Source organism: Ammospiza caudacuta, chromosome Z (genome assembly GCF_027887145.1).
Source record: "Ammospiza caudacuta isolate bAmmCau1 chromosome Z, bAmmCau1.pri, whole genome shotgun sequence".
Classification (NCBI taxonomy): Eukaryota; Metazoa; Chordata; class Aves; order Passeriformes; family Passerellidae; genus Ammospiza; species Ammospiza caudacuta.
This window is the reverse complement of record NC_080632.1, coordinates 56,385,824-56,413,258: the sequence shown is the minus strand read 5'-3', so window position 1 is coordinate 56,413,258 and position 27,435 is coordinate 56,385,824. Positions and strand designations below refer to the sequence as shown.

At 36.1% G+C, this 27,435-nt stretch overlaps 1 protein-coding gene across 1 annotated transcript; it reads left to right on the top strand.

The window, feature by feature from the left end:
• Positions 1 to 26,725, top strand: LOC131571464 (solute carrier organic anion transporter family member 4C1-like). The gene is made up of 13 exons (XM_058824185.1): positions 1 to 235; positions 5,051 to 5,314; positions 9,060 to 9,254; positions 11,850 to 11,946; positions 12,824 to 12,945; positions 13,895 to 14,010; positions 14,290 to 14,434; positions 16,284 to 16,479; positions 19,655 to 19,808; positions 21,351 to 21,538; positions 23,092 to 23,156; positions 24,920 to 25,057; positions 26,601 to 26,725. The coding sequence occupies exons 1-13, from the start codon at positions 1 to 3 to the stop codon at positions 26,723 to 26,725; spliced, it is 2,040 nt and encodes a 679-aa protein (XP_058680168.1).
• The last annotated feature ends 710 nt before the right edge of the window (positions 26,726 to 27,435 follow it).

Genomic DNA, 27,435 nt, shown 5'->3' with positions numbered 1-27,435 from the left:
ATGAAGGGCGGTGGTATCGAGAACGCGGCGTTCGACACACCCTCCTCCGACTTCGGCCAGCAGTACCACGCGGGCCCCGCCGGGGCAGGCGCTGGCGCCGCGGCCCCCGCCGGGCCCGGCCCTTACCCCGAGGAGGGGGCCTGCGGGTGGGGTCCCTGCGCCCCCAGAGCTCTGCAGTTCTGCAACAATGCCAAGGGGTACTTGGCTGCTTATAGCCTGTTGGCCGTCTTCCAAGGTAACCTGTCCCTGCTGCCCAGGGCACATGCTGTTCCCCTTCCCGGAGCTGGGGGAGCCGGGCGGGAGCCTGGGCTGGGGAGGGCGGCGAAGGTCTGGTGATGGGTGGTGGGTTCGTCTAGTGCTGTGGCTGAACAGTGACGGTAATGGTTTGACTAAGGGACGAAAGTATACCTTCTTCTGTGCCCAGGATGGGGACGTTCCACAGTATTCCTTGTACTTCATTCCGTTTGTCCTTTTCCTCTTTTCGCACGTACTTTATTGACCACGAAGTCCAGGCTCTTTGCTTCGCGCACTTGTCAGTGCTGCATCCCCACTGCCCACAGGAAAATAGCTCTTCATGTGCACACACAGGCAGAGGCTTAAAATCTAGGGATTAAAACACCAATATAAAATTGTAGCACCCCACTACTTTCTTACCTGCTTGCTAATTGAGTTGAATCCTGGCCTGGTTGTGTAGGACTTTGGGTAAATTTGAAAACAGCAAAAAAATGTGATTTTGTTCTGTGAATCACAGTGCAGCCATCTTCTTAAAACTTAACTAATGATTTAAGTTGACCTTGGAAGTAACCTGAAGTTTAGCTTGGCCTAAATTCCTGTTTTTCAGCTTCAGAGATTCTTGTCCATAGTTTTGTTTTCCTGTAATGATTGGTTAGGGCCTTAGCAAGCCTTAGACTTAGAAAGTAGAAATGCTCACTGAGGGGAGGAGAAGAATTACTGTAAAAAAAATTAGAAAATGAGATTTGTGGAACTTGGATGCATGTCTGCCAAAGGGAACGACTGGGTCTATATTCATAACCTTTCAACTTTATTTGACTAGCTAGGAAAGAAAAGGGTATTTCCTGGACAATTTGCTTTGAAGCTCCTTGTTGTTACTCATAAAGGGATTTCTACAGAGGCATGGAGGGGAATATTTGGATATTTGATGTTAGAGGAGAGAGCAGCCTGTACCAAAGAAATGCATTATTTGGATGGCTCCATTCCATGGGGAACCACACTGAGGCAGCTGGAATGGTATGAGGAGAAGAGAATTGGAGACTCTGCTTAAAACCTAGAAGATTACAACGCTCCTTGTAATGCTTGGAGATTCCTTGCATGAAGTAGTGCCTTAGTATGTGTTTCTGAGAACTTTTTCTGGTTTAATCCCCTTCAGATTCTGATCTTGTCTTAGCATATAGGTTTAGTTTTAGAAAAGAAGTATTTAGAAAGTTTTGGGATAAGCCTGTTGTTTCTTGCTTGACTTTGGAAAGTCATGCTATGGCTGGTGGGGTCAGGAGATTATTCCTGTTGCAGTTGTCCTGCCAAATTTGTTTTCTCTATAAACACAAAGAGGTGGGGGTGGGGTGTGTCTGTGGAAAAACTTTTTACATCATAGCTTTCAATAGTAGCTGAGTAGTAAAATACTTTTAGGATACACATATAAATTTTTTTGGGTGGCATAAGAATAGGGATGGGCAATTAAAAATGCCTTAATATGACGCTGGAAAGATTGTTAAAACTAAATATAGTGTCTTGATTATTTCTAATGTGTCTGAATTTCTTAAAATCAGTCCTTCTGTTCTGATCTGATGGTTGAGCTGAATAACAAACTCAGCATACTTAAAAATCTTGGTTGTAGACTGGATAGGTTTCCAACTGTAAAAACAACTTGTATTATAAGAATCTCTGTCCCCTTAGGAGGTTATTTGTGTTGCTTGTGCCACTTGTCTAAATATTGCTTTGGTTATTTAATGCTATATGTACGCCAGGCACCTAATGAATGTAGTTCAGGTTTAAGGCCTTAAAGGATAGAAACTGAATAATTTTTGTTTTGGAAGCAGGTGTAGGCATGGCTATTACAGATCTTGTGACATTCCTGATGTGTTACCTGGATTTTCTGACAAGAATCTTTCCTTTGCTTGAAACATAAAGGAAACTGGGTGCTGAAGACTAGCTGCAATTTTTTTTGAGATGTGTAAAACTAGGTTCATCGATAAGAAATTCACGCTTGTGTGTGAAACTTTGTGAAAATATTCAGGTCTTGCAGCTTCAGAGTTTAGATAAAAGCACACAAAACACACCTAGGATTTTGAAGTTATGTGACCTAACACTGTACTCTAGTTTGGGTCTACCCTCCAAATTACAGAAACCATCACTGAGGAAGATAAGATGTATCTATTAAACTTGCCTAATGTGCCTCTAGAAAAGATTGTTTCCTAATGCATTGAAGGTTAATGAAGTAATCCATAACACACTTTTGCTGAATGTAAGTTGTTGTCCTAGTCTTTCTAAATGAGAGAACATAGTGGATGATTATCTGTAGTGACCTGGTATGTTGTGAATCTAACTGAAAGCATGTATTTGTCAGCTTATTTTCTAGCTGCTCTCAAAAATAGATTGTTGTCATTAGCACCTGATATGCTGTATTGCAGCTTCTCAGAAGATTTGAGGTGGAACTTAACTCTAATTTCTGGCCATTTCTGTTTCAAGTACATGTGAAACTTGTATTTCCAGAGCACAAAACACTTGTTTGCCTAGAATTTTTTTACATTACTAATACCTGCTTTCTCTATGGCACTTAGAGTTGCCAAAATGTATGATTGCATCTAGTAATACATTAACTGGATATGCTGCAGTTCATAGCTGTAGTAGAAAACAAGGCAGAGATTATCTCACTATTTTGAGTACAAGAAGGACTGTTTATTTCTCATGTCATTAATGATTTTTAGTAAATAAAAAAACTGAACCACAGTTTAAGACTGTCCAGTCTAATATATCTAAAATCTTTGTATATCAGTAAGATTTTATAGGCTGATTAGACCTGGTGCTTTTACCAAGGCATTTTTAATTGTTACTTTTATGTGTTGTTAAAGCCACCATTCTTACGACAACTGCAAAACACGTGTTTTTTGTTGAATGGATGAAGAAAAAGAATACTCTTGTGTTTTGTGATAGCAAATAAAGTTGGTGTATAATTAATCTGGATTTTGTGTCAGTACACACTCTACCTAAATCCCTAACAGATGAGGCAGGACAACAAGGTTTTGGTTGGTAATTTCTATACTACAGTTTTAAGTGTTGGGATGTCCTTACAGAATTTGGTTTTCTGATCAAACTACTATCAGTCAGATTCTGTCTTTCTTGAAGAGACTTTAGTGATTAATCATTGGATGATGTAATTGGAGAAGTTATGCTGCCATTCATCACATCTGCGATTTTACAGATGAAGTCTAATTATCCAGTATAATTAAATGGAAGGCTTTATGAGTTTTAGAATGTAAATTAAAGGTAGTAACTTAAAATACCTGTAAAAGACAATGCCTTCTAGCTCTGTAATCCACTTGCTGTGTAGCACACCTTCACTCAAGTGTTTTAAAGCCTTAGTAAGTGTTGAAGTTCTGGCAGGTGGGAAAAACTTGTTTGTTCATTCCTTCATGCTGGTATTGTTATTTGGTTAATGCTTCTTAAGAGGAAAATAAAGTTACTTAATGTATAACTAATGGCACTGGAAGGACACCTGTATAGTTGTGTCAATCCCAAATGAATTTAAGTGTGATGACTAAACTAACAGGTGAAATTGTCAGCCTTAATAAAGAGGCCATAGTAGGGTATTGGAAATAAGATTTTGCGAAGAGTTGTTTCCATATAGAAAGCTGACGTTTGGCTATTAGAAAATGGCTGGTTTATTTGGAGTAATTTTTTAAATAAATTAAAGTGCTCTAATGAAATGTTGAAACTTAGCTCAAGTAGTTGTACTTATGGATGGTGCAAAGCTTGTTGAAAACTAACTTAAACACATTTCTGTCACTAGTCTTATATTCTTTTCTTAGATAGACAATAGAAAAGCATGTTTTAATTTTTAAGTAACTGAAGGGCCTGTATCAGGGAAGATCCTCATCAGTCATCTGTAAGGTTACAGAACTCAAACATGTTTGTACTTCTGACTCTAAGACTTCACAACTATTTTTTCAGGTATCTCTTTTATTATAGATACAATTTAATTAGACTATAATAAAGTTATCTGACAGTGTTATAGTTACAACTGTTTATCTTGTAACTGAATCCTATTTTGGAATTGCTGAAATCAAACTTACCAAAGTTTAACTACCTAGTCTTTTTCACAGAAACACAATGTGAAGCAGTGTAGAAGATTTAAGTTAGTCTACAAACAGTGCTTGTGTAAAAATGGACAGAGAGTGTTTAAGCATGCACTGGCAATTGTGTGCAAAAGCTTAGTTGTACTTTTGGTTAAATTTTTTGCAGTTCATCTGTGCTTTGGTAGGGCAGCTTGTGCAGTGATTTCTTTCCAGGTTGTTTTGTAACTTCAGGGAAGTTACAGATTCAAGGGGCAAACCTTCTTTGCTTAGTTGAAGTAAATCACCTCAGTTGCTCTGACACAGTTGCAAAGAATTATTGAATAGCTTTACACTTTTTTATATTATGGAGGATTCATGTTTGTTCACCTTCTTTTATCTTCCCTTTGTGGTGGCAGGGAAGTTGGGTGTTTGCAGTAAGTAGAAAACTATGTCCTGAACTTGCTTCAGCCATAGCATGTATTCTAATGCAAGTTATAACTTTGACTAAAATACCTTTAATTTTTAAAGTGTCTTGTGACACCGTAAAGCATTCTGTTTGAAAGCTGTGCTTCAGACAAATACATAGGTCCTGTACAATTTGACTGGCTAATTTGGCACTGTATTACCTACTATGTACCTGTATCTTATAGCTAGTAAATACCTTATAAAGCAGCCTTGTATAAATATATATAAAGTTAGCTCTGCAACTCTATTGAGTTAAAGTATCTTTGACTAATTATCTCATTTTTTTATTTTTGTAGGTATTGTGGTAAATGGCCTGATTAACATTAGTATTTCAACAATTGAGAAGCGTTACGAGTTGAACAGTTCCCTCACTGGTTTAATCTCTGCAAGCTATGATATTGCTTTTTGTTTACTGTCACTGTTTGTATCTTACTTGGGAGAAAGAGGGCACAAACCACGATGGCTTGCTTTCTCAGCATTTATGTTAGGACTGGGCTCACTTGTATTTTCCTTACCACACTTCAGCAGTGGAAAATACCAGTATGGAAGTAAAATTGAAGGTAAGCTTACAGTTGTTTTGAAAGTTAAACTAAAAAATTTAAATCTCTGCATTAACTTGGTGCAACTCCTTATTTTCAACTCCTTACAACATAGTTAATCTCTCTCAATGTCCTAAAACAGGGTGCTATCTGTAACTGAAAATTGATTCTTTGAAATCTGGAAGTTCAAGAGCTGCCTCTCTGCACAGTGAACTTTATTTTTCCAGAAGGAATATGAGTGTCAATATCGGTTCTTGCTATTAAGCAACATTTGAATAAAATGCTTTTTTTTCTTGCCTTGATGAATGCAATTAAAATTCACTAAAGAAAAAAATGATGTGGCATCTCTTAGGAGATGGAATCAAGCTGGGTTAGCAAGGTAGAGGAAATGTTAAAGCTATTAATCTTGCCATCGTACCTGACGGTGACTAGTGCTTGCATTTCTTTGTGGTTTTGAACTATTAAAGGCATGTTGATTAATTCATTAACAAGTTTTTCTAAGTTCTTTTAAAAGATGTTGATTTTAACTTAAGGATTTACTTGAAATAGAGAGGGAACAAGCAGTACTGAACTGTACTGAACAAAGCAGTACTTAAGTCATGGGTGTAGTTATCCCTCAGTTCTTAAACTTTGTTCACAAAACAAGACTTAGCACAGTGTGATTAATGCCAACTATTTGTATTTCAATTTAGTGGCACACCTATAATACAGAAATGTTTAGATATGTTTAAAGCAGGATGACTTAATCTTTTAGGATTGTCTTGTTATTGCAGTCTTTAATCAAAATTATGCCTTCAATGACTAAACATATTAGAGTGCTCACTAAAAAAAAATCAGTAGCTATGAAGAAACATGATGAAAGGTTGTTGATCCTCAAATTGATATCTTCAGTAGTAATCATTTTGTCCCCTTCTATGAGCTGTCTACTTGTTAGTCTAAAAAGTTGGGCAAGCTATTTTTTCCTATCTAATTAATGAGGATCTGAAATGGAAGTTAACCGAACAAGGTCAGAAGAAAACATCTTTACTGTTTTGGGGGCTATGAGCAGATAATCACTTGTTAGCTCTTGGGAGAAGGACAAAAGGGTCCTGGCTCTGTTACAGTCCCATTGCCCTGTAATTTTGGTTTCAGTATTCACCTTTCTACTGCACTTTGATGAAGGGGAAGCTGAATTTAATACATAATACATAAAAGTTTGATTTTTTTTTTCATTTGGAACAAGATATTGACAGTGTGAGAGAGTACATTACCAGTTATTCCAACTGATTTTCCCCCTTTCAAACAATTTTAGTTGAAATTCCAAGGAGCATGTTACTGTTTTATCCAACATCCATCATTGAAGATGGCTGTATATATTGATAGCTTTATTAGGTACATGTTCCCCATGGAGTTTTGAAACCTAAAAGGAGTGGGGAATTTTTGAATTGGCATGTGTTTCTTCACCATAGCACTGTCAGGTGACAGCTTGCCTGCTGTTTTGACTGTTGTAATGCAGGTGCCTATGCTGTGCTGGTGGTGAACACATTCCAGATCTTAAGCTGACTTAAACAAAACACTATCAAAAATAAATGACTGAGAGTGCAGGGAATGTCAGCACTGGGGCAGTCAAAATAAATCTTCAGGTGCAGTGCAACAGCATCTCTTAACTGTCAAGTAAACCACAGCACAGGTTTATGTGTTGTCTGGTTTAACTAGTTCTGAGGTTGATGAAACATTTTAGCTATACAATTAGTTGCAGGATTTAATAGCACCACACCTCAAAAGTGTTCCTTTTAGTTATTTGTGCGAGTTGCTTATAGAGATCCTAATTTTTTTTTTTTAATTAAGCTTGTATTTTATGCTTGTATTAAAATCTACCACTGAATTTTTTCTGAACAGGCCTTATAAGGCCAATTTATTTATCATAATACTACTTCCTAGAAATAGTCTAATCCATTTCATATTGAAAGATCTGCTAATCAATTGTCTGCCTATTATTGTTTGGGGTTGGGTTTTGTTTCTTTGGAATTGTGTTTTTTTGGAGGGAGGGGGTGGAGCGGCGGAGTTGGTTTTTTTGGTTTGTTGGGGTTTTGCGTTTTTTTAAGACGCCGTAAAATGTGTTTTCTATTTTCCAGAAAGGTTTTAGACTCAAATTTGTAACCCAGGTACAACCAGCTGTTTGTTCTGGTAAATTTCCAGGTTGCGTGGGCTGCTGGTGCCTCAGCTGGCTGTGGTATGTGCAGTCAAGGGCTCCCCCTGCTGCCTTAACAGAATCAATGTAATTTGATTAATTAGCACGGAGGACTGTGAGAACCACAAATATTATAAGCAGTGTACCTTTAAACTTCAGTCTCGGATTTTATTTTAAAAATTAAACATGTTTCAGTATGTCTGTGGCAGCAAATGAGAATCCTAGTTTCTCACTTGACACAAGGAAAATAACTTCATTGTGAAGACAGTCAAACATTGGGACAAGCGTACTCAGGATAGTTCCTAAGTTGAAAGGAATGAAAACTTTAAAGACTCTTCCTTTTGATGTGAGGTTTTCTTATCCCACATGTTGGCCTGTTTCTGTGCAATGGCACTGTATCGCCTATGTCTGCTAGAGGAAGTAATGATTTAGATAAGTTTTCTTTAAATACCTGGTGCATGGCTAGCACTTTCTTAAGCTTTGTTTTGTGAGACCATAGTGTGGATTGATCTTGGCTCTTCTATGTGTAAGTAAAAAGTATTCTCAGATGTAAAAGGATCTAAGAAAAATAAAGGCTGTAATAATTTTGTAGTGAAATAGTGTGAATTAATCAGTCTACTTATCTGATCTGGATGACATTTTCATATATTTGTTTAGTGGGGCTCATTACTACCAAATGAATGGGTTTATCCTCCTTCTTAGGGTTTTATGCTCTTATGAGGAGAACCATGGAAATGTTTCTCCTACATCTTGTCTCTTGGTATTCTGCTACCAAGAGTGCAATGACAGCAAGAGAAAGGAGAGGACAACACGGTACTACCTGTTTTCAGTTCCTCTTTTCTCTTCCCTCCTTGTAGTGCCAAATATTACACCAGCAGACACAGCCTTACGCTGCTGTACCACTGCTTTCTTTTTGTGTGTGTGCATAAATGCAGAGGTTTTACGTTAACTTCTCCTTTTAGAGGGATAGCAGTGTGTGTTCTGAGAGAGAGTGGTGTAGGTTTTTAAGGTTTTCATAGGTGAACACTTTAAAAAGACTGAATGTAAAGGAAGGATTATCTTGGCTAATGACTTCACTTTCTGTCAGGCAGATTTCCTCAGGTTGTGCAGGCTGCTCTGTCACCTAAGAGTGGGAGTTGTTAGTTCTCCTCAGAACTGTTATAAGGTGCAGGCACACAGTGAAGTGTCTGTTACATGGGAGTACTCATAACCTTTGGAATGACCATTTGACAGGTGGTTGGTTGTTTGGTTTTTTTCATACAATAATTTCTGGTCAATAATACTTTCAGTAAGCCAAAGCATATTTATAGGGCCATTTGATTCCTGTTGCCAAAGCGTATTCATAAGGCTATTTCAATCCTGTTTCTTCATAGAGAGGAAAAAAACCCCAAGCCCTGCTAATAAATCTTTTGGGGGATATGATATCACAGAAGGCTTGGCACTGCAATATTGGATATATTAACAGGTGTGAAAATTAAAATAGGAGCCTGGCATAACAGCATTCATTGTAGTTTAGCTTTTAGTACAGATTATTCCTCAAGTTGGACTGTGAGTTAGGTAACAGAGTTGTAAAGTCTTGCTGTCTCTGTTTTTCAGACACATGTCAAACTGCAGAAACCACCTTTGCTAATGCCACTTGCAGTGCCAGCACAAGCTCTCCACTTCGCAACCATCTGTACATCTTCATCCTTGGACAGCTGCTGCTGGGAGTTGGAGGAACTCCTCTGTATACTTTGGGGACATCTTTTATTGATGATAGTGTCCCAAAACACAAGTCTTCCCTTTACATAGGTAAATTTAAAACTGTTTATAGAACACTGTCTGCATAGATTATAGACTGCAATGCATTTTAAGTATTTTTATGAATTCGTCTAATTTAAAAATTTTATGATTATTACTTATGTGCATGAAGTATTTCTGCATCAGTTACAATGCAATTTAGATACTAATCTGCTCTAAGTACCAAGTCTTATCAATTTTCATTTTGTAGAGCATGGTAAAGCTTCTTTGAGCACCCTTGTGTTACCTTTTCATGTCAGTAACTGAAAATTGTTAAATGGTTCATGTAGCTTGTCTGTAAATGACAGAATAAGTTGTAGCAAAAAACTTACACAGTATTTTTCAACACCTGTGACTAAAAAGTATCAGTCAGGTCAGTAGCTAGCTCATATTATATCCTTTAATAATTTAATTTACTTACCTTCTCATAGTAGGCTGTCCACTCAGTGCATATCCACTCAGTGCATAAACACTGGTGTGTCTCATCTGATCAATCCCGTTCTCTAACCACATACAAATTTGGCACTTGGCTGGAAGTACAGAGATTGCCTCACTGGGAGTGTTTAAAAGCTAAGGAGTAGTAATACTTAGCAAAGGTTTTTAATCTTTTTCAGTCACCATTCTCTAGGTTATATGCCATTTTATTGCCAAGTTCATTGCGGTCTAAGTGTGTTTTCTATGGGTATGAAGATATTTATTTCCCCTACCTCATATGTAAGCTGGTTCAAAACATATTATCTATACTTCTTACTTGCAGGAGGAAGTCAAAACATCTCAGGTTCCAGGACTGTATTCAGACTAGAACAATATTTTAAGGGGCAAAATTGAAATAATTATCTGTTTGCATGCAAATTTTTCACAGTTTTCCCAGGCAAGTTACTTCATTTGATGCCAACAAACAGGATAGGTGCCTATGACAACTCTGAGATGAAAAAGACAAGTTTTGTTTTTGCTGTTTCTTTATTTTGAGAGGGATGATATTGCATTTTTTCTTCCTCCCCTGAATCCAGTGAAATAAATAGAGCAGAATTAGGGTTATCTGCATAAATGGGGAAACAAGAAGTGACATGAAAACTCAGGAGAATGGTGTCAGTGTTTATACTTTTAGAAAAAGATCAATACAAAAAACTAATTCATGCACAGTCTTCAGGCAACTGAGTTGACTTCAGAAGAGCAGTGTATTCTGCCTAATATAACAAAACTGGAATGCGAGTGGGTAGGTAACTAAGCCTTGATTATTTTCCTTGCTTCATGCAATGTGTTAAGTATTTAAGTATATTGTGTTGCTTTACCTTTTACAAGAAGGCTTATGCAGTGCAGAAAAAATAACAAAGCCCCAAAAAAACCCACAAAACAAAACCAAAATAATCCCAGAACCCACCCCTGAAATGGTCCGTAAATAGCTGCCAGCACCTTTTGCTGTAAGCCTGCAACTTACAAGTTTGTATTTTCTTTATCCTCTATATTGGGTGCAGGTTCATGAGGACTGGTACATCTACAACTAAAGCTAAACAATTCCAAATGTATTTAAATTGAGTGTGTGGGAGAAAATAGGCACTTTCTAAGCTCAGTTTGAAGTTCTCTGGGATGAATATGAACTTAACTTAGAAAGTTCCTGTGACTATGTCACTGTTTCTGAAATATAGGAAAACCTGGGACATATCTACTCAGTATTTAATTTTACTTACCTGACTGTCACATTCTGCATTGCTTTATCCTCCTGCACCCCTGTCACCCTCCTGACTCCCCCATCATTTCCTCTTACTAACTAGAGGAAAATTAAGTGCTTGTGATCCATGCACTTCAGAAACAAATGAGAAATCCAGATTATTCAACCTGGGGAAATTATAGGAATGCATGTTTACTAATTAAAGATGGATCTAGTTGCTATTAATTGGAAACCTTAATTTGCAGAGACAGTGTTCCTGCTGTCAGTGAGTGCTAAACTGCCTGCCAGAAATTTGTCTGATAGGCCAGGAATGCTATTGTGACATCAAAAAAGTCTTATACTCTTTTGTAGGGTATGGTTACACCTGCAGCTTTGCAGGTTAGTGATTTCTTTTTTAGAGGGAGGGGGTTAGGGTGTTTGTTTTTGTTGCTTGTTTGAGTTTTTTTCTTTAAAACTGCCAGGAGCTGTTAAGAGCCTTGGCTTTGTATTTTAAGGCAGATATTACTCTAGTCACACACTTTGATGTAACTGTCTTCTTGTTTTAGAAAATCTAGAAAACAACTTAAGATTGAAAAATAGAAATAAGAAAGCTCTTAAAGATTATAGTTAATACAGTTAACAACCAATGTTCATAATTTCACTATTTTTTTCACTAGTTATTTTTTAAATGTAGGCACAAAATGGGGAAAAAAGCAATCTAATAATGCTTAAAGGTGCAATCAGCCTTTTGCTGAACCTGAAGCTTTTGAGAGCTGCAAATTTCTTTGTAGAGGGTTAATTATAGATTTTGTCTTCTAGGTGCTACAACTGTAGTGACAGTAAAAGAACAGATTGACTTACAGAAACCCTTTGGTCTGAAGTTGACTTAAAAATGTTACTAAAAGAAAGCTTAAAAAAATAAAGAAGTTATCATGAACTTGATGTATTTTCTCTTCTAGGAGTTGGCTATGCCATGTCTCTGCTGGGTCCTGCTATTGGCTATGTCTTAGGAGGGCAGCTGCTTCAAGTTTATATTGATATCCAGATCCCAAAAAGGCAAGATACAACTTAGTTTATTGCTTCCTATTTTCTTTTTCTAATATTTTTTACTAAAATATTCAGCTTTTCTTCCTGTGAGGAGAAAATTTTTCAGAAAATACTGTGTTTTCAAAAACTTCATTAACTTGGAAACAAGTTGCACTTGAAAAGGCTTCATGTTAGTGAGTTACTTCCTAGAGTGAGTAGTGACTCCATTGTGTGTGGAAGTTTCTCTGTAGTGCAAATAGTTAGTTCTAGCATTTAAATATTAGCTATTCTAAACCTCAGTAGCAAAAAATGCTTTTCCTTTTGCTTAGTTGTATATTCGGGGTTAAACCTCCATCTACTGATGTCTTGTGGAACTGTTTCCTTGAGCTGGAGTATTAGGATTAGGATTCTTAACTCCTAGAGAAGAGCTTGCTAGAAAATCTTTGTGTTGAATAATAGTCCATTTTTTAAAGAAGTGTTATAAATTGTACTAATAGTTAAACCAGCAGCTTCATTTACACTTTTGTTTCCTGTGTTTTAGAGCCTTCAGATTGATGCAATGGCATTCTGAACTTCTGAATTGGTTTTGGTATAAGTCATTGATTGAGGAATCTTTCTAAATCCAGCATTCCCAGTATCTTCATAATGCCTCAGAATCTTGAAATCAGGGCCATAGAATAGTCTTTAAATTGGAATGACATTAACTAATGAGTTGAAGGCTACATTTGGTAGAATTCAGTATTTTTATAATTGCCCAGTGAAGGTGGTTTAAACAAGCAAACAATAAATTTAATATAAAACTAAGGAAAATAGCAATATTAAAAGGCTTTGTTTTGAAATGTATTAAAAAGAAATATTCCAATTTCTTTTTAATATTTCCAATGCTTTTTCTGAATTACTTTTCCAGTACAAAGATGGATCAAGATGACCCACGTTGGCTTGGAGCATGGTGGATAGGATTTCTTGCATGCTTTTTTCCAGTTTGGCTTCTTATAATACCTTTTTCATGCTTTCCAAAGCACCTACCAGGTAAAGGTTTAGCAATGCTTGGCTACTTTGAAAGAGACATTTGTTCATATTTTTGGGTTATAGAGTACTGAACCGAATGTTTCCTGTTTGATTTTGTTTCTCAGTTAACTGTCTTTGACTAAAATCTGAGGACAAATTTGTTTGTTTGGTTTTTTGGTTTTTTTTTTTGGTTTTTTTTTTTGTTTTTTTGGTTTTTTTTTTTTTTTTTTTGTTTGGGTTTTTTTGGTTTTTGTTTGTTTGTTTGTTTTTGGTTTTTTTTTTTTTTTGTTTCCCCCTCCAATATGCAGCCTTTAAAACAAGGTGAATCAGCTAGAGGGAGGATCTCATGTATGGTGGTCTTGTCCATGGCCAGGGGTTTGGGAATAGATGATCTTCAAGGTCCCCTTTCAAATCAGCCCATGATTCTGTGATTCTCTGTAATGATGGACTGGACTGGAAACAAATACCTAAGTGTGGAGACTGGTGGTCAAAGTTTGAAAGGTGCTTGTAGCTAAGCACCCAAGACTGTATTTAAAGCTTCTGTGTTACCCAGCAAGAACAGTGAAGAAATTCCATGAGCATCCACAGGGACTTACTATGGTAATATTGAAGGAGAAAAATGATGGAGGAGAAAAAGAAAAAATAAAGTAGGAAATGGAGAATGTGAGGATGATTTAGAAAAAAAAGGGGCTTCAGCATACTCTGAAGTTTTTAGGATGTCCCTGATAATATCTTCTTGCAGCCAAGACCTTCCAACATCCAATGAAAGTACAATGCTTTCAACAAACATCTTTGTTCAACAATACAGTATTGATCTCTTTAAAAATCTGTGCCAATAAAACAGGCAAGAAGACCTGTAATATCTGAAAGCACTTTCCCAACTAAAGGAAACAAAAGTTTTTGTGGTTCACATTGTCTAAGAGTGCAGGTATTCAGTGTTTTCATTGTTGATAAATATGACTATTTGTAGGAACTGCAAAAATTCAGGCTGAAAAAATCCCTGAAACTCATGATGATGGAGGTCAAGTACTGGTTCAGACCAACGATATTGGACAAAGTTTTAAAGACTTTCCTATGGCTCTCCTGGTAAGAAAAAATTCAAATTTGCTAAAACTGAATATATTCTGAGAAATGAAATTATTTTCCAGATGTTAGAGGCCTACAGAAATGGCTTATTGTGTTGTGAAAGGGAAAACTTCAATATTACTGATAACTTAATGCACATTCATTTTGTTGATGCCTGAGATTGTTAGAAAGGCATATTACTGAAGTTCATTTCAGAGGATCTCCTTTTAAAATATAATGACTTTAGTTGGTACCAAAATCAAATCGTTTCCAGAGTGTTATGATAATTTCTCCCCACAGATACTCTTGAGGAATCCAGTGCTCATGAGTCTAATAGTAGCCAGCTCCTCAGAAGCTTTAGTTGCCACTGGATTTGCCACATTCCTACCTAAGTTTATAGAAAATCAGTTTGGAAAGTCGTCAAGTTTTTCAGCAACTCTTGGAGGTAATATGGCTTTTTAATTTTAAATCTTATATATATATTGTGTTGAACACTTCATTAACATTAGAGGTGGAAGATTATATGGGGATCTTTTTTGTTTGAGATGTTTGTGAATGTACTTAGGTGGAATGCAGTAATCAGAGCAGTACTTTTGTCATTCTTGCCTGCCCTTAAATATTCTAGTATTACTTAAGTACTCTACATATTCAGAGTAGACTGAGGATTTTCAGTGCTGATGAAACTTTTAGTTTACTAGTAGTTTATTCCTTTCTTATTCTTGGTGAAAAACATTTCATTTTCCTGTATTTGAAATTGCCTGAAGGAGCAGTAGTATCTTAGTCCCAACTAAAACAATCGAGATGAAGGGCAACTAGGGAAAAAAAGCAGTGCTTATCACAAATAAGAAGTTCATTTTGCCTTTCTCTTCTTTAATTCCACACTGACATTACAATGAGTTTGCAATAAAATGACTGATCAGAATATGTAGTAAGTCTGTTATATAACTGGCTCTGCTGTAGTTGGGTTACTGTCACCTATTTTTATCTGATATGCAGAAGTAATATGTAGAACAGGAGAGAGCTTCTATGAAAAACTGAGTATTGGAGGAACAGAAAATATCAGATGGAAGAGCTGTGCTCAGTAGACTCACGTTATTGACATAATTAATTCTGAAGAATAGCAACCAGATCAAGTCAAAAATGTACATAATGCAAACAGATGCTTGCAATATGCAGATTTAATATTCATAGAAAGTGTCTCGCTAAGCTGTAGAGTGCTGCACTATAACTATGGTAGTTGAGCTGCTCTTTTTCCAACAGAAATGTGTTTGGGAAAGACTTCCTAAATTACTTCTCTGGGCAATATTAGATAGTATCATTGCATCAAAACAAATAATCTGTAATTTTACATAAAAACACATTGGAATATATGCTCAGTTGTTAACCAAAGACTAGGAGTGAAGTGAAAAGCTGTGTTGCATTTTTTGTCCATAGACCTTGATTGAATGTCTTTGAGTTGAAAATATTGAGAGTGCCTATTAAATGTACAGCTTTAAAGAAATGCCTACAGTAACTTTGAAAGCTGGCTGTACCTGAACCGAACTAATTAGTCTAAGCATTACCAATGATTGTGGAAACTGTTTAAACTGTCATTGACTGTGGTTTGTGGAATTCCCAGGTCTGTGGCCTGGGCAGTTTTGTCACTGTACCTGAACTGTTTGTAAAGTTAGCTGTCTCAGGTTGGTGTAAGTTATACTGAGTTCTGTGTTGTATTATACATTAGCCATATAAAAATGCTCAGTTATTTATCTGGAGTGCAAAGAGGATAAATCATGGTGGACTATATAGACTATGACAGCAAATCTGACCCACTGATCTAGACTTCTTTAAATCTTTCAGTAGATGTCTTCTTGCATCTTGTGTTTCTTGTATAACAGAGTTTATGTTCTTTTATTAACAAGTTCATAACAGATGTATAAGAAAGAACATGGACATGTCAAAAAACCACTGAAAGAATGAAACAGGATTTTCTGTTTTCATGGAGACACCTACTGGTGTTCAGAGATTCCCACCCCATAGTGCTCCTAAGTCATCTAGTTTGGCTGTATTGAAGTTGGGTTTTGGGCGACTATAAATTATACTTTCCAGTTAAAGCTCTGGAAAGGCTAAAGGTGATGTAACAGTACAATAAATTGCTCATGTAGTTAGATTCTGGTAGTATGGTTTGAAAGCAATATCACATGGACTGCTTTTTGCAGGTAACTGTTTTGATGTTTGTTTTTCTTAGCATAAAATTGTGTCACAGTTAAGTCTTGCACTTTTATGTAACTGCTCCTTGTCTTGTTTTCCTCTAGGACTTGTACTAATTCCAGGAGCAGCACTAGGCCAAGTCATAAGTGGTGTCTTGGTTTCCAGGCGCAAAATGGATTTGAAAAGCATAATCAAGTTCATGATAGTCACCTGTACAGTGGCCTTAATATTAAACACAGTGTTTTTATTTGCTAAATGTGGGAATGAGCCTTTTGCAGGTGTCTATGAAACATATAATGGGTAAATATATTTTAATGCGCTCTTGGCTTTCATATTAATATTTATTCAATTGCCATAGTTTCAAATAGTACACACCAGCAGTATTTAAAAGCAGAAGGAAGGCAACTAGCTATTCCAGAAGTCTGCTCTCAAGTGGTCAGTTATCCCATTATAAATTAACAGAGGCAACAGCAGCTGTTTGAAGGTCTGTCAAAGAGCTAGATGGGGCTGTGCAAGATAATTCAAGTAGTCTGGTACTTAGGAACTGATAGATGCCATCTAAAAAAATCATAGGTGTCAGTTGTATGCTGTGTAAGTTGACAAATAACTTACCAATACCTTTTTATTGTTTTCCCAAATCCCCCATTTTACGCAAAGGCTAGATACTGCTATCTTGTATCAAAGCATAATCTCATAGTTCTTCTCCAGTGCATAAAGAGACACTTGAAGCTAAATGAGATGGGGAAGAGGAGTGGTGTAGTTTGCTGACACATTAGCATGATGTGTACCATGAAAACAGAGGAAATGGGTTGGGGAGGAAATTGGTTTTGTAGCCTCAAATGCCCATGCAAGTTGGTGGAAAGTAGAAATTTACTGGTATGCAAAAGTATGCAAAATGAATCAACAAAGTTCCATACACTGGTGACTGAAAGAAAATAAAAAACCTTGAAGCCCAAAAAGGCCCAAGTTATAACGCATTCTGATTTCATCTTTACAACTTGTTATATAAATTGACAGTATGTTTAAAGGCCAGTGTTGAAATTGGATGACTAAAATATGGCTTTGCGACAGATGACTTAGACAACTGAGAACTGTGAATCATAATTCAGGTTTTGGCTACAGAAAGGTTATAGTTACATATTTAGTGAAAGAATCTGTAGTCATCAATAAAATGCTTAAGATACAGTATAGAAAATGGTATATGAAATTACCTGTATTTTTATATCAGGTCCTATGGTAACAGGCAGCAGATAAAAGTTACAGCTGAACTGATTTTCATCCTAAGTTAAATACCACTAACTTGTATTTTACAGTTTTGTGTAACTTTATCAGTTATGTAGCTTAACTATTGCTAAAGGCTACTTAGCTACAGCAAGTTAACCAAGTTGGAAGTTAACCAGTCCTGAAATACATCTCTTCTCTTGGTATCCATTATAAGAAATGGCTCATTTCTACCTTATGCAGTTTTACGGGTTGGCTTATACTTTACTGGATGTGTGCATCAGAATAGTTAGTGGCATTAATACAGTGCCAGTTCTTAAACTGTTTTCCATACAGAAATAAAATATGTTTTAAAAGCAGTAGCTGTTTTAAAGCAGAAATTTAAAAAAATAATAAATGTGTAAACTTGTACAAGAACAGCCAAGTTCTTTGCCTTCATGCTACTGAACAAATGCTTCTGAATGAATAAGTTGTGAGAATACTCTGAGAGTTGACTTAGAATTTGATGTAGGTTTTTGTCGAGAATTTAAAGAAATCCTTCATGGCAAGCATTATCTTCTTATTGAAAAATAGCTCAGAAAGGTGAGAGAAGCTTTTGCAGGTTTTGTCTCAGAATTATATGAGTACAGGATCACTTGTTTGTGTTAATGAAAACAGCATCTTACTTTTAGTAACACTATTTATTACTAAATAGGCTATCAGCAGAACTAACATAATTTTGTCCAACAGGCGCTTCAGGGAATTGCTTTTGCCAAATTCTATTGCCCAGTGCTTCCCTTAAAACTTGAAAGAACAGAAATGCAGTGACTATTTCTGTTCTGTTCTGTACTTTATTTCCACGTGTCTCTGGGTCTCTTGATTAAAAACTCCTATAGAGTTTTTTAATGAGCAATTGATGGTCTCATCAGCTAGATTTTTTAGAAAAGCCAGGAGTATCTTTTTTGTTTTATTTTTCTCTGACTGGGTATAACTAAGTGTTCATTCCCTCTTTGGAGGTCAGGGAAAGAGACACTGCACATGTAAACAGGACAAATGCCACCAAATTGATTAAATATTTCTAGGCTTTGCATGCCTCTCAGGCTAGGAAGGCACTGAATGTACAAATCTGATTAGTGAATTTGCTTATGGTGCAATGTAGTTCATTCTTTGTACTTAGAAGAATTGAAGTTAGTTTGCTTAGGCTTAAAGCACAAATGAATTTAGTGGAGTTCTGCTGAATTACAACAAAATGGATTTTATATGTAGTTATGATGTCCCTTATATTCCATTTGAAGTCTGACTGTATGTAAGTTAATTCCTACATAAACTATTTCTTCTATTAGTATTTTTTTGTAATCTCAAATTCTCACAAATAAACATACCTTTAGATAATTAATGTGGAACTTTAATTTTACAGTACAATATTTAAACTCTAGTGGCAGTGCCAGAACTTGGTTTTAGCTGACTGAACTTTTAAGCTGTGAAAATTCTTTACTTATTAATGAACTACAATTTGAAAATCAAAGGATGTTTTTATTCTCTCTGGTTATGCCTTAGGACAGTCCTCACACAAACCAATGTGATCTTTCATGCTAATAGTACAGTGGGACTACTTCAAATAAAACCGTATGATTACCTGTATTAGAAGTAAATTGAAAGTAAATATAGTGTGCAAGAGTTAAAGTAAACTCTGTTATTAGTTATTCCTTAAACAGCCAGAGGAAATCTTTAAGGTCCTTCAGGGTGCCATTGCACTCTGCATTTAAAGTGTACAGTTGTCTTTGTGCTCATACAATTTAGATGTCTCCATGGCAGTGTTAGAAATAGTAAAAATAAGGTGGCTTTGCAACTGGACTCAAATCAAAAAAGGGGAAGAATGTTGGAGTATGATCAGTAGAATAAACAACTCCAAATACTGGTTTTAATCTTGTATTTTTTTCTTGAAATTATAAATGGAAGAAATTCAAATACCTAAGTGGGAGGGGGAGGATGATATAAGAGTTGGGCTGAGATGCAGAATTTTGTAATCTCTTTTTTTAAGTGGAAATTGGAGGAATAATCTTTGGATAGAATAACAGCATAAAAAACCCTAGGTGTATAATAAATGGAAAATCCAGAGCTCTAACTACTATGCTTATTTTTAAACAACTAAGTGCATAAGTAACATGAATAGAGTATTTTAAAATTTATTATGCTATAAATATTGCTTTACTTGTTTACATATCTTCTGTTTTCCAATTGCTTTTTTAAAAGCCTATTAACTTCTGCTTTTCAGAACAGGCACTCTGTATAACTTAACAGCACCATGCAATGCAAACTGCCGGTGTTTGCGCTCCGTGTACTACCCAGTTTGTGGCAGTGATGAAGTCCAGTACTTTTCTCCCTGTTTTGCGGGTTGTGCCTCATATCTTTTAAACAACATGAAAAAGGTACTTTATGCAATGAAGATAGCTGATATGGTTTGTTCTGGTTTCCTGTAAAATGCACTGTATTTCAAGATGTCCTTCCTACAATACCAAATATAGGTTGTATTTAACAAAATCCAGCAATTACAATACACAGTTCATTTACGGTACCAGTGTGACTCCCACTGCTGATCTCTTAACATGTTCACTGCACAGTGCTGGGCCTCCCCAGTTATTGGGAAGGTATTCATGGGTTGAAGCCAGGTCAAGCCCATTACTCTCTGAAATGTTGCTGGTAGTTGTCTAGCTTTTTATACTGTGTGTTGGAGCTACACTCCCTTCCCTTCACCACCCCCCATGTTCATGCTGGTCTGGCTAACTTAGGAAAATGTTTCCACTCTCTTAATGAACTCAGAAGCATTTACATCTCTTTTGATTCACTGAAGTGGCACAGCTCTTTGTTTTCTATATAGCTTTCTTTGCAACATTTCTGGTCATTCACAGCCTGCGTTGTTCTGTGAGTTTTCTGGGCACAACAGTCTTTCCCACCTCTGGGCCTTCTTTTGTTGTAAGGGTTTACTGGTTAGCCACAGTGTTTATCATTTGTGTGATGCCATTCTCCAAGTGTACATCTACCAGACTTCCTAATGCTGAAAATAAGTTAAATCTAAATGTACTTTAAATGGAATTGACAATTGGAAAACTCAGCAATTGTCTTGAGGTTCTGAAGAACCTGCAGTTCTTATCTAGATCTTTAAGCAAAATGCAGTGTTTATTGTATACATATACATGACAACCTGCTTCCGTGAGTTTTGAAAACTTGAATCTCAGTAGCCCCTGATGCAGGAATGGTAAGCTGTGAAAGTGCCTAGGTTATTATCAAGCCTTCCTGGAACTGAGGGGATTTCTATGCTTATCTCTTCTAGTACAATAGACTCTTGAGAAGGGATGTGGGAGCAGTATAGAGAGATCCAAAAAGCAAGCTGACCCAGGAAAGGCCTTTATACTTTTATATTGGAAAATGAGAGAAGGTATTATCCATAAGAAAATGTAGGAGAGTAACTACTTCTTGCAGTCAAAATTTCCCACTTTGTTGACATGTTATATTTTTCTTTGAAAATAAACTCTGTGAGTTTAGATAAAGAGCATATTCCATTTGTTCACCTGCATATAGAAGTGGTACTATATTGCTTCTGTTCTTTCCTGTTAAAGTCTGAAGTGTAGTGCTTGCCTCTCTGCATATGGTTTGCCTCTAACCTCTGCAACTTTTTTATGAGTGTAGCTAAAAGCTTACAAAGCATACAAAATGGAGGCTGTCACTGTCTTTTTAGGTCAAAAATCCAAAAATACCTTTTGCTCAGGTGAGGTGGATCAGTCAAATTCTGGTGAGCCAGTTTTAAAAATTAATCTTATTTTCATGTGCTCATCAGGAAATTAACTGTTTCCCATATAGTAAGGTCAATGTTTATTCTTGTCTTCTGTGATGCAAATGTAATGAAAATTTACCAAAAGGTGTCATTTTGTGACGTTCTGGGAGCTAAATTTTGTCTTATAAATTATTCGTAGACATACCACAACTGTTCCTGTATTGGGAAATCAAAAAGAAGAAATGGTTCAGAAGACTTTCTCTATGAAGCTGTTCCTGGGAAATGCCCAACAAAATGCAAACTTTTACCTTTATTCCTGATCTTCTTCTTTTTTACTGTTGTTTTTACATTTATGGCTACTACTCCAACAACCGTGGCCATTCTCAGGTACATTTTTTGGTCTGCAAGAAAGGTGACATTGTTTTGAAAACTACTGTCAGTGAAATACTTAATTCTTTTGCTTTGCAATGCAGTATTTTAACAAGGTTATGTAGTAAGCAAGCAGTACTTTAAATAGAGCATAGTCATACCACTGTTCACTCTTGTTAGTAGATGAGTTTTGAAATTATTTTTAAAAAATTTCTCTAGCATGCAGCAAAGTCCATTTTACGAATTTTGAGCACTCTTGACTGTTTTAGTTGAAGCAAAAAGGAATAAATGTGCTTTGATCAAGAAAATATTTGTCTAGCCTATTGATAGTGTGGGCATTTCAAATTGTGTCAGCAAAAGGACAAAATAACAATTAGTCTTCTATTTTCTACCTTGGATTCCTGTCTCAATTCAGAGTTCTAGCTTGAAAAATTGTAGTCTGTCAAGAACTGTAGACTATTTCCCATGATACTGATTTTGTATGTATGGTGGTCACTAGTATAAAATGTGATAGTGAGTTAACCAGTGGTTTTGCCGTCTTCCAAATTGCTGAAGCTTATATGCATGAAATATAGTTTTTGTTTGTTTTTATTTTTAAAATGTGCTTCTCATTCTGAATTCAGAGCTCTTTTGTGTTTGTTGAAGTCAAACTACAAGTTTGACTTGTAGTTCTAGTACTTCCAGTGAAAAGATAACCATGATGCAATAGCATGTTGCTTTGTGAGGATGTGGCTAGATGCCCTTTGGCGAGAGGCTGAGGAAATCAGTAACATCCTACCAACAGTGCTTTGTAATAGCCTCGTGTCCAGGTTTGGTGTAAATCTGGAATTAACAGCTTGTCATTAGTGTGGAGGCAGAATAGCATAAAGTTCTGCATTATCTTCAAATTTGAGCTGACATAGTTTTATTTCAGTAATTCTAAGCAGTAACATTTGGATATTTGAATCCTTATATAATTCAGCTGAAATAGTGGAACAGTTTTTTATGAAAAAAGGACTGTAAGTAGATTAATTTTCAAAGACTAATTTAAATAGCTAAAATGTCAGTAAATTTTACAGTATATTCCAATGTCTTTTCTGTAAGCCTTTTTTGTGCAATTTCAAACATAAATTCATATATTCGTGACAGTGTTCTACTGCTAGAAAAAATCTACTGCATGATGTGGAACTCATTCTCCTTCTCTTAATTGCCTTTATAAATAATAGAATCCAACACTTACTTCTTTATGTATAGTAGCTCTGGATTGCATCCTAACACTATTTTAATTTCCTTGGTTATTCTATGGAAAAAATGTTTATATCAGGACGCTGATAGCAAGCTTCCTTTTTATTTATACTATTTTGTTAAACTAGTTAAATCTAAAATTTCTTGATGGGCTACTGGTGTTTTTTTCAGTCTTTTATCTAAACACCATTTTAAATAGTTGGGTTACTTGTTCTGCACACTGGATTTATAAACCCTTCAGCATTTAACAAGTTAAAAGAGTATATAGAGAAAGCATATTCACTGAGGGACACAGCAGAGAAGTAGAAACTGTTTACTCTGTCTTAAACTGCAAATCTTGTTTACAGATGTGTACCAGATAAACAGCGTTCATTTGCTCTTGGAGTAAAGTTACTGTTTCTGCGAATACTGGGTATGACTTTCTTGTTGAAACATTGAGTAATCTACTTATTTGACATTTTTTTTCTCAACTTTAAATAATGCCTTAAAAAACTTTCAGGGGCGCTTGAAGCAGTCTGTCATTGGCTTATGGAATACACTTTTAAGGTTACATCTGGATTCAAATTCATTGTTAATAGGGCATTCATGCTCTCTTGAGCCTTTCTCACTCTTACAAGCACAAGCCAAATAGAGGTAACTGCCATTCTTTCAAGTAAAACACACCTGGTGCTATTTTTTCCAGAAGAAGGCCTATTCTGAAAACTGAGATAAGAAGAACTGATGTAATAGAAAACAGTTTCATGTAACATCTGAAATCCAGAAGTTTAAAAGAAAAATGAATATGTGGAGCCTTTCCTCTTCTTCTTCCTTTAAAATGTCTTTTACTAACTTCAGCATTTCTTAAGATAGATAATTGTGCATAATTATTTACAGAGTATAATGTGGGAAGTATAATACTTTAATTCCATATCTAAGCATCTCCAGCATTTCAGTAGGACAGATGAATCTTTTTAAGTAAAACAAGGGTAAGCATATGTATTTTCTGGTCCACAAGCATTTGAATTTTCTCAGGCATAATGGAAATTCTTGTTTTAGTAGTAGACAGTTTTTAAATGGTATCTTTAATTCAAGACTGGGACAAGACACAGTTGCTGATTGGACTTTCATGCCAATATTTAGTACTGTAGCCATTCCCTCTCCTTTAGATTAGATTACATATCTAACACTCGCAGTAATGATTTCCGCCTTGCTGTATTCAAACTGTGATTAATATAAGTTATTCTGCTGATAAAGTGTAATAAAACAAACATCCCCACAGGTAGAAATAAGCTGGAAGTCTGTGATCAGTGTTGTATAAGGGTCCCTCTGATTGACTTAACTCGGAGTTCAGATATTTATGCTAGATCTTGAACTCCTGACTTCACTGTGGAGTGATAGAACTTTTTGCACTGCTTGTACTATGGCTGAAGAAGGCAGTACCAGAGTTACTTACCGGGACCTTTTTTTGCTGTAGGCTTTAAGAATTGCACAGGGGTTTTAAGCTGAAGATCTAGTGAGGGACATAGCTACTTGGTTAGCTCTAGGAGAGTTTAGGCCTTGGGTAGTTGGGTAGACATGCAGTGATGTACCTGGTGTGTTTATTCTAAAATTGGCTGTACTTGGATGCAATACACTTGTGCATTATAACACACAAAAATCACATGGAGTTAATAAAATCTGTACAAGAATAATTTTAACCAGTGCTTTTTTTTTGGTGAAATTTTTACTGGAAGCTTTGCTACATATGAGGAATAGGGAGAAATGTGTAACTGAACATTTAACATAATTATATTTTAGTTCTCATAATTTGGAACAGGGTGGTGTGTATGGTCAGAATAAAGGAACTTTTTTCCTTTCAGTTACATTCCTGATTTCTTGATTAGTTTTTTCACCATTGATTTTAATTTTTTTTTCCAGTGAATACAGAGGAAGTTAAGAAGCTCAAGTCTTTGAATAAATTTCTTGCTTAACCAAGTGTATAATGAATTAACTGTCTGCATCCTACCTGTTAACTGAGAGCATTGCTAGGTGCAGACTTACTGTGTAATATGAAGCCTATGACTTTGATTAAAATTGTTACATTTAGTGTCTGGTTCTCCCATTTTATCTTCCCCACCAGCTTAGCATTTCACTGTATTCATGAAAACTAGTATGTCAAGTTACTCAAACATTCTAATGTGTTGCTGTGTTTTTTAGGTTCTATTCCTGGACCAGTTTTGTTTGGTGCTGCTATAGACAACAGTTGTACTCTGTGGGATATTGATGAATGTGAAACTAAAGGAGCTTGCTGGGTATATGACAATGAAAGAATGGCTTATTTGCTCATGGGCATAAGTAAGTCTTTTATATTAAATACATATACTAGGTAATATATATACTGACCTTGTCCGCTAGATGGGGATTATTTTGATATAAAACCTTACACTTTTTATTTTTGGCAGCAGTGTTTTTTAACTTACTTTCATAAATGATCAGCAAAATATTGCGGAAGGAGAAACACCACAGTAAGTAAACCCTAAATATTACTTTAAAAACTCCTTTAAAAATTACACAAAATAGTTTTGGTCTTTGATCTTGCTTCATTGTCATACTTATTTACTAGATTTTTAAGGGACTGGCTCATACTTCAGTCTGTCTTCAGGGCAGTGAGCATGAACAGGGATGTGAAGATGATGAGAGGGATGGAGCACCTCTCCTATAAAGAAAAGGCTGAGAGAATTGGGTTGGTTCAGCCTGGGAAAGTGAAGTCTCCAAGCTGACCTTATTGAGGCCTTTCAGTATCTGAAGGGGAGCCTACAAGAAAGATAAATGGAGAAGGACTCTATAAGAGAGAATAGTGATGGAACAAGGGGTAGTGGACTGAAACTCAGAGGGTAGGTTTTGGTTAGATATTAGGAAGAAACTGTTCACTGAGAGGGTGGCCAGGCATTGGAACAGGTTTCACAGACAAGTTATAGATGCCCCATGCCTGGAAGTATTCAAGGTATGGAGCCTTGAGCAATCTGATCTAGTGGAAGGTGTGCCTGCCCCCAGCACAAGAGTTGGACAGACTTTAGATTCCCTTCCAACTCAGATCATTCTGTGATTATCTGGGTTGCGTGTTGGCAGTTAAGGTCTGGGGAGCTTTCTTTCTCTTTTTGTATCTCAGTTCTTTTCTGTAACTTTATATAAAAAGTTCTTGAAAATATGTCTGAACACTTCTCAGAAAAAATCCTGACTTGTTTAACAATTTGTTCCCTTCAAACGTGTGGTATATATGCCAGTGGGAGAGAGGGTGTAGGCTAAGCTTGCATGAGATTAAGTGCTGATGTCCTGTCTTCTAGCAACCGTGATATTTACAGTGTGTGAGCTGAAGTACTGATGTCTAATCCTGAAACTGAAAAAGCAGCAGTCACAACTTGAGGATAAGGATCTCAAGGCATATTTGTGATCAAATACAATCCCTCTGGTTTTGCCCTTCTCCTTGGCCTTCCAAGTTGTGCAAACACCTTTCTATAGCCTTCTAAGACATCTGACCAGAGAATACTTAAGACATATTCTATGTGGGAAGCTTTACTTTCTGGAAAAGAGAATATTGATATAACAAATTACAGTACTGAAACAAGAAATAAGAAAGATTTGCACTTCAGGCTAGAATGGGGTGAAGAAATACAGGAGCAAAGCAAAAATTGGCAGGCAGGTGAGTGGTCTGAATTCGGCTGTATGACTGTCTTTATCTGCCCTTTGTCATTCATGTAGAGTACATTTAAATGAAGGCTGTGAATTTCAGTCTTACAAGGTGTATGTAACTCACCATATGAAGCTTTATAAATGAGTGAAACACTGCCTCTGCTACTGCAAGTGAGTGTGATAAAAACTCTCCTGTTCTTTCATTCAGGTGCTGCTTGCAAGATCGTCACAATCATCTTTGTGATCATGGCAGTGTATTTCTACAAGCCTCCACCATTAACTAAAGCCCTGCAACAAAAGACTTCAGAAAAGGTATCTGCTGTACACACATAAATTATGAGCAAATCAGGGACTTTTGAAAGAAAACTGTAAAAATATAAGCATTATTACAACACTTGTACCAAAGTTCTTGTACACCATTGCCTAAATATAAAAGATCATATTCAGCATTGAAGAACTTGAAATATTTTGAATCTGCGCTATTCTCTAATTCATTTAGTATTCCATTGTGGCTGTCCAAAGAAGTCACACTGAAATTTGCAGTCTAATTTTAAAAGTCTAGTATGAAACTTAATTGAAGTAAGATGGAATAGTCCGATCATAAAACAGGAAAAATAAAGTGAACTGAGCTGTGTTTATCCCTAAATGTTACTGTAGTGGGAGAAAGCAATTGACTTGGTATATTGAAGGGAACTGTGTATGTTTAGAGAGGACTTAATATGTACATAATTTGGGCTAGTGCCTTTTGGGGATAGGAACACTTGGCAAAGTGGAAGTTTGGCTATGTTCTAGAAATATTTTTACATGTTATCTTAATGGCATAAGTTCATATTTTAATATTTGTAGGAAGATGTCAATAGTTATGATAGAATAGCTGGGTAAAATCAAAATATTTGTTAATTTATGTACTTGAGTTTGTCTGGATTATATACAGAAAGTTGCTGCCCAGCTGCTTTATTTCAGCAATCTAAAAATGCTTCTATAGAATTTTAAAATAAAATCTATTTTCTTACTGCATCTGTGTATGCTTTGTCATTTCCAAA

Coding starts and splice junctions, on each gene's coding strand:
- LOC131571464 (XM_058824185.1), top strand. CDS start 1: ATGAAGGGCGGTGGTATCGAGAACGCGGCGTTCGACACACCCTCCTCC. Junction 12,946..13,894: donor CTTTCCAAAGCACCTACCAG/GTAAAGGTTTAG, acceptor GACTATTTGTAG/GAACTGCAAAAATTCAGGCT. Junction 19,809..21,350: donor TTTTAAACAACATGAAAAAG/GTACTTTATGCA, acceptor AATTATTCGTAG/ACATACCACAACTGTTCCTG.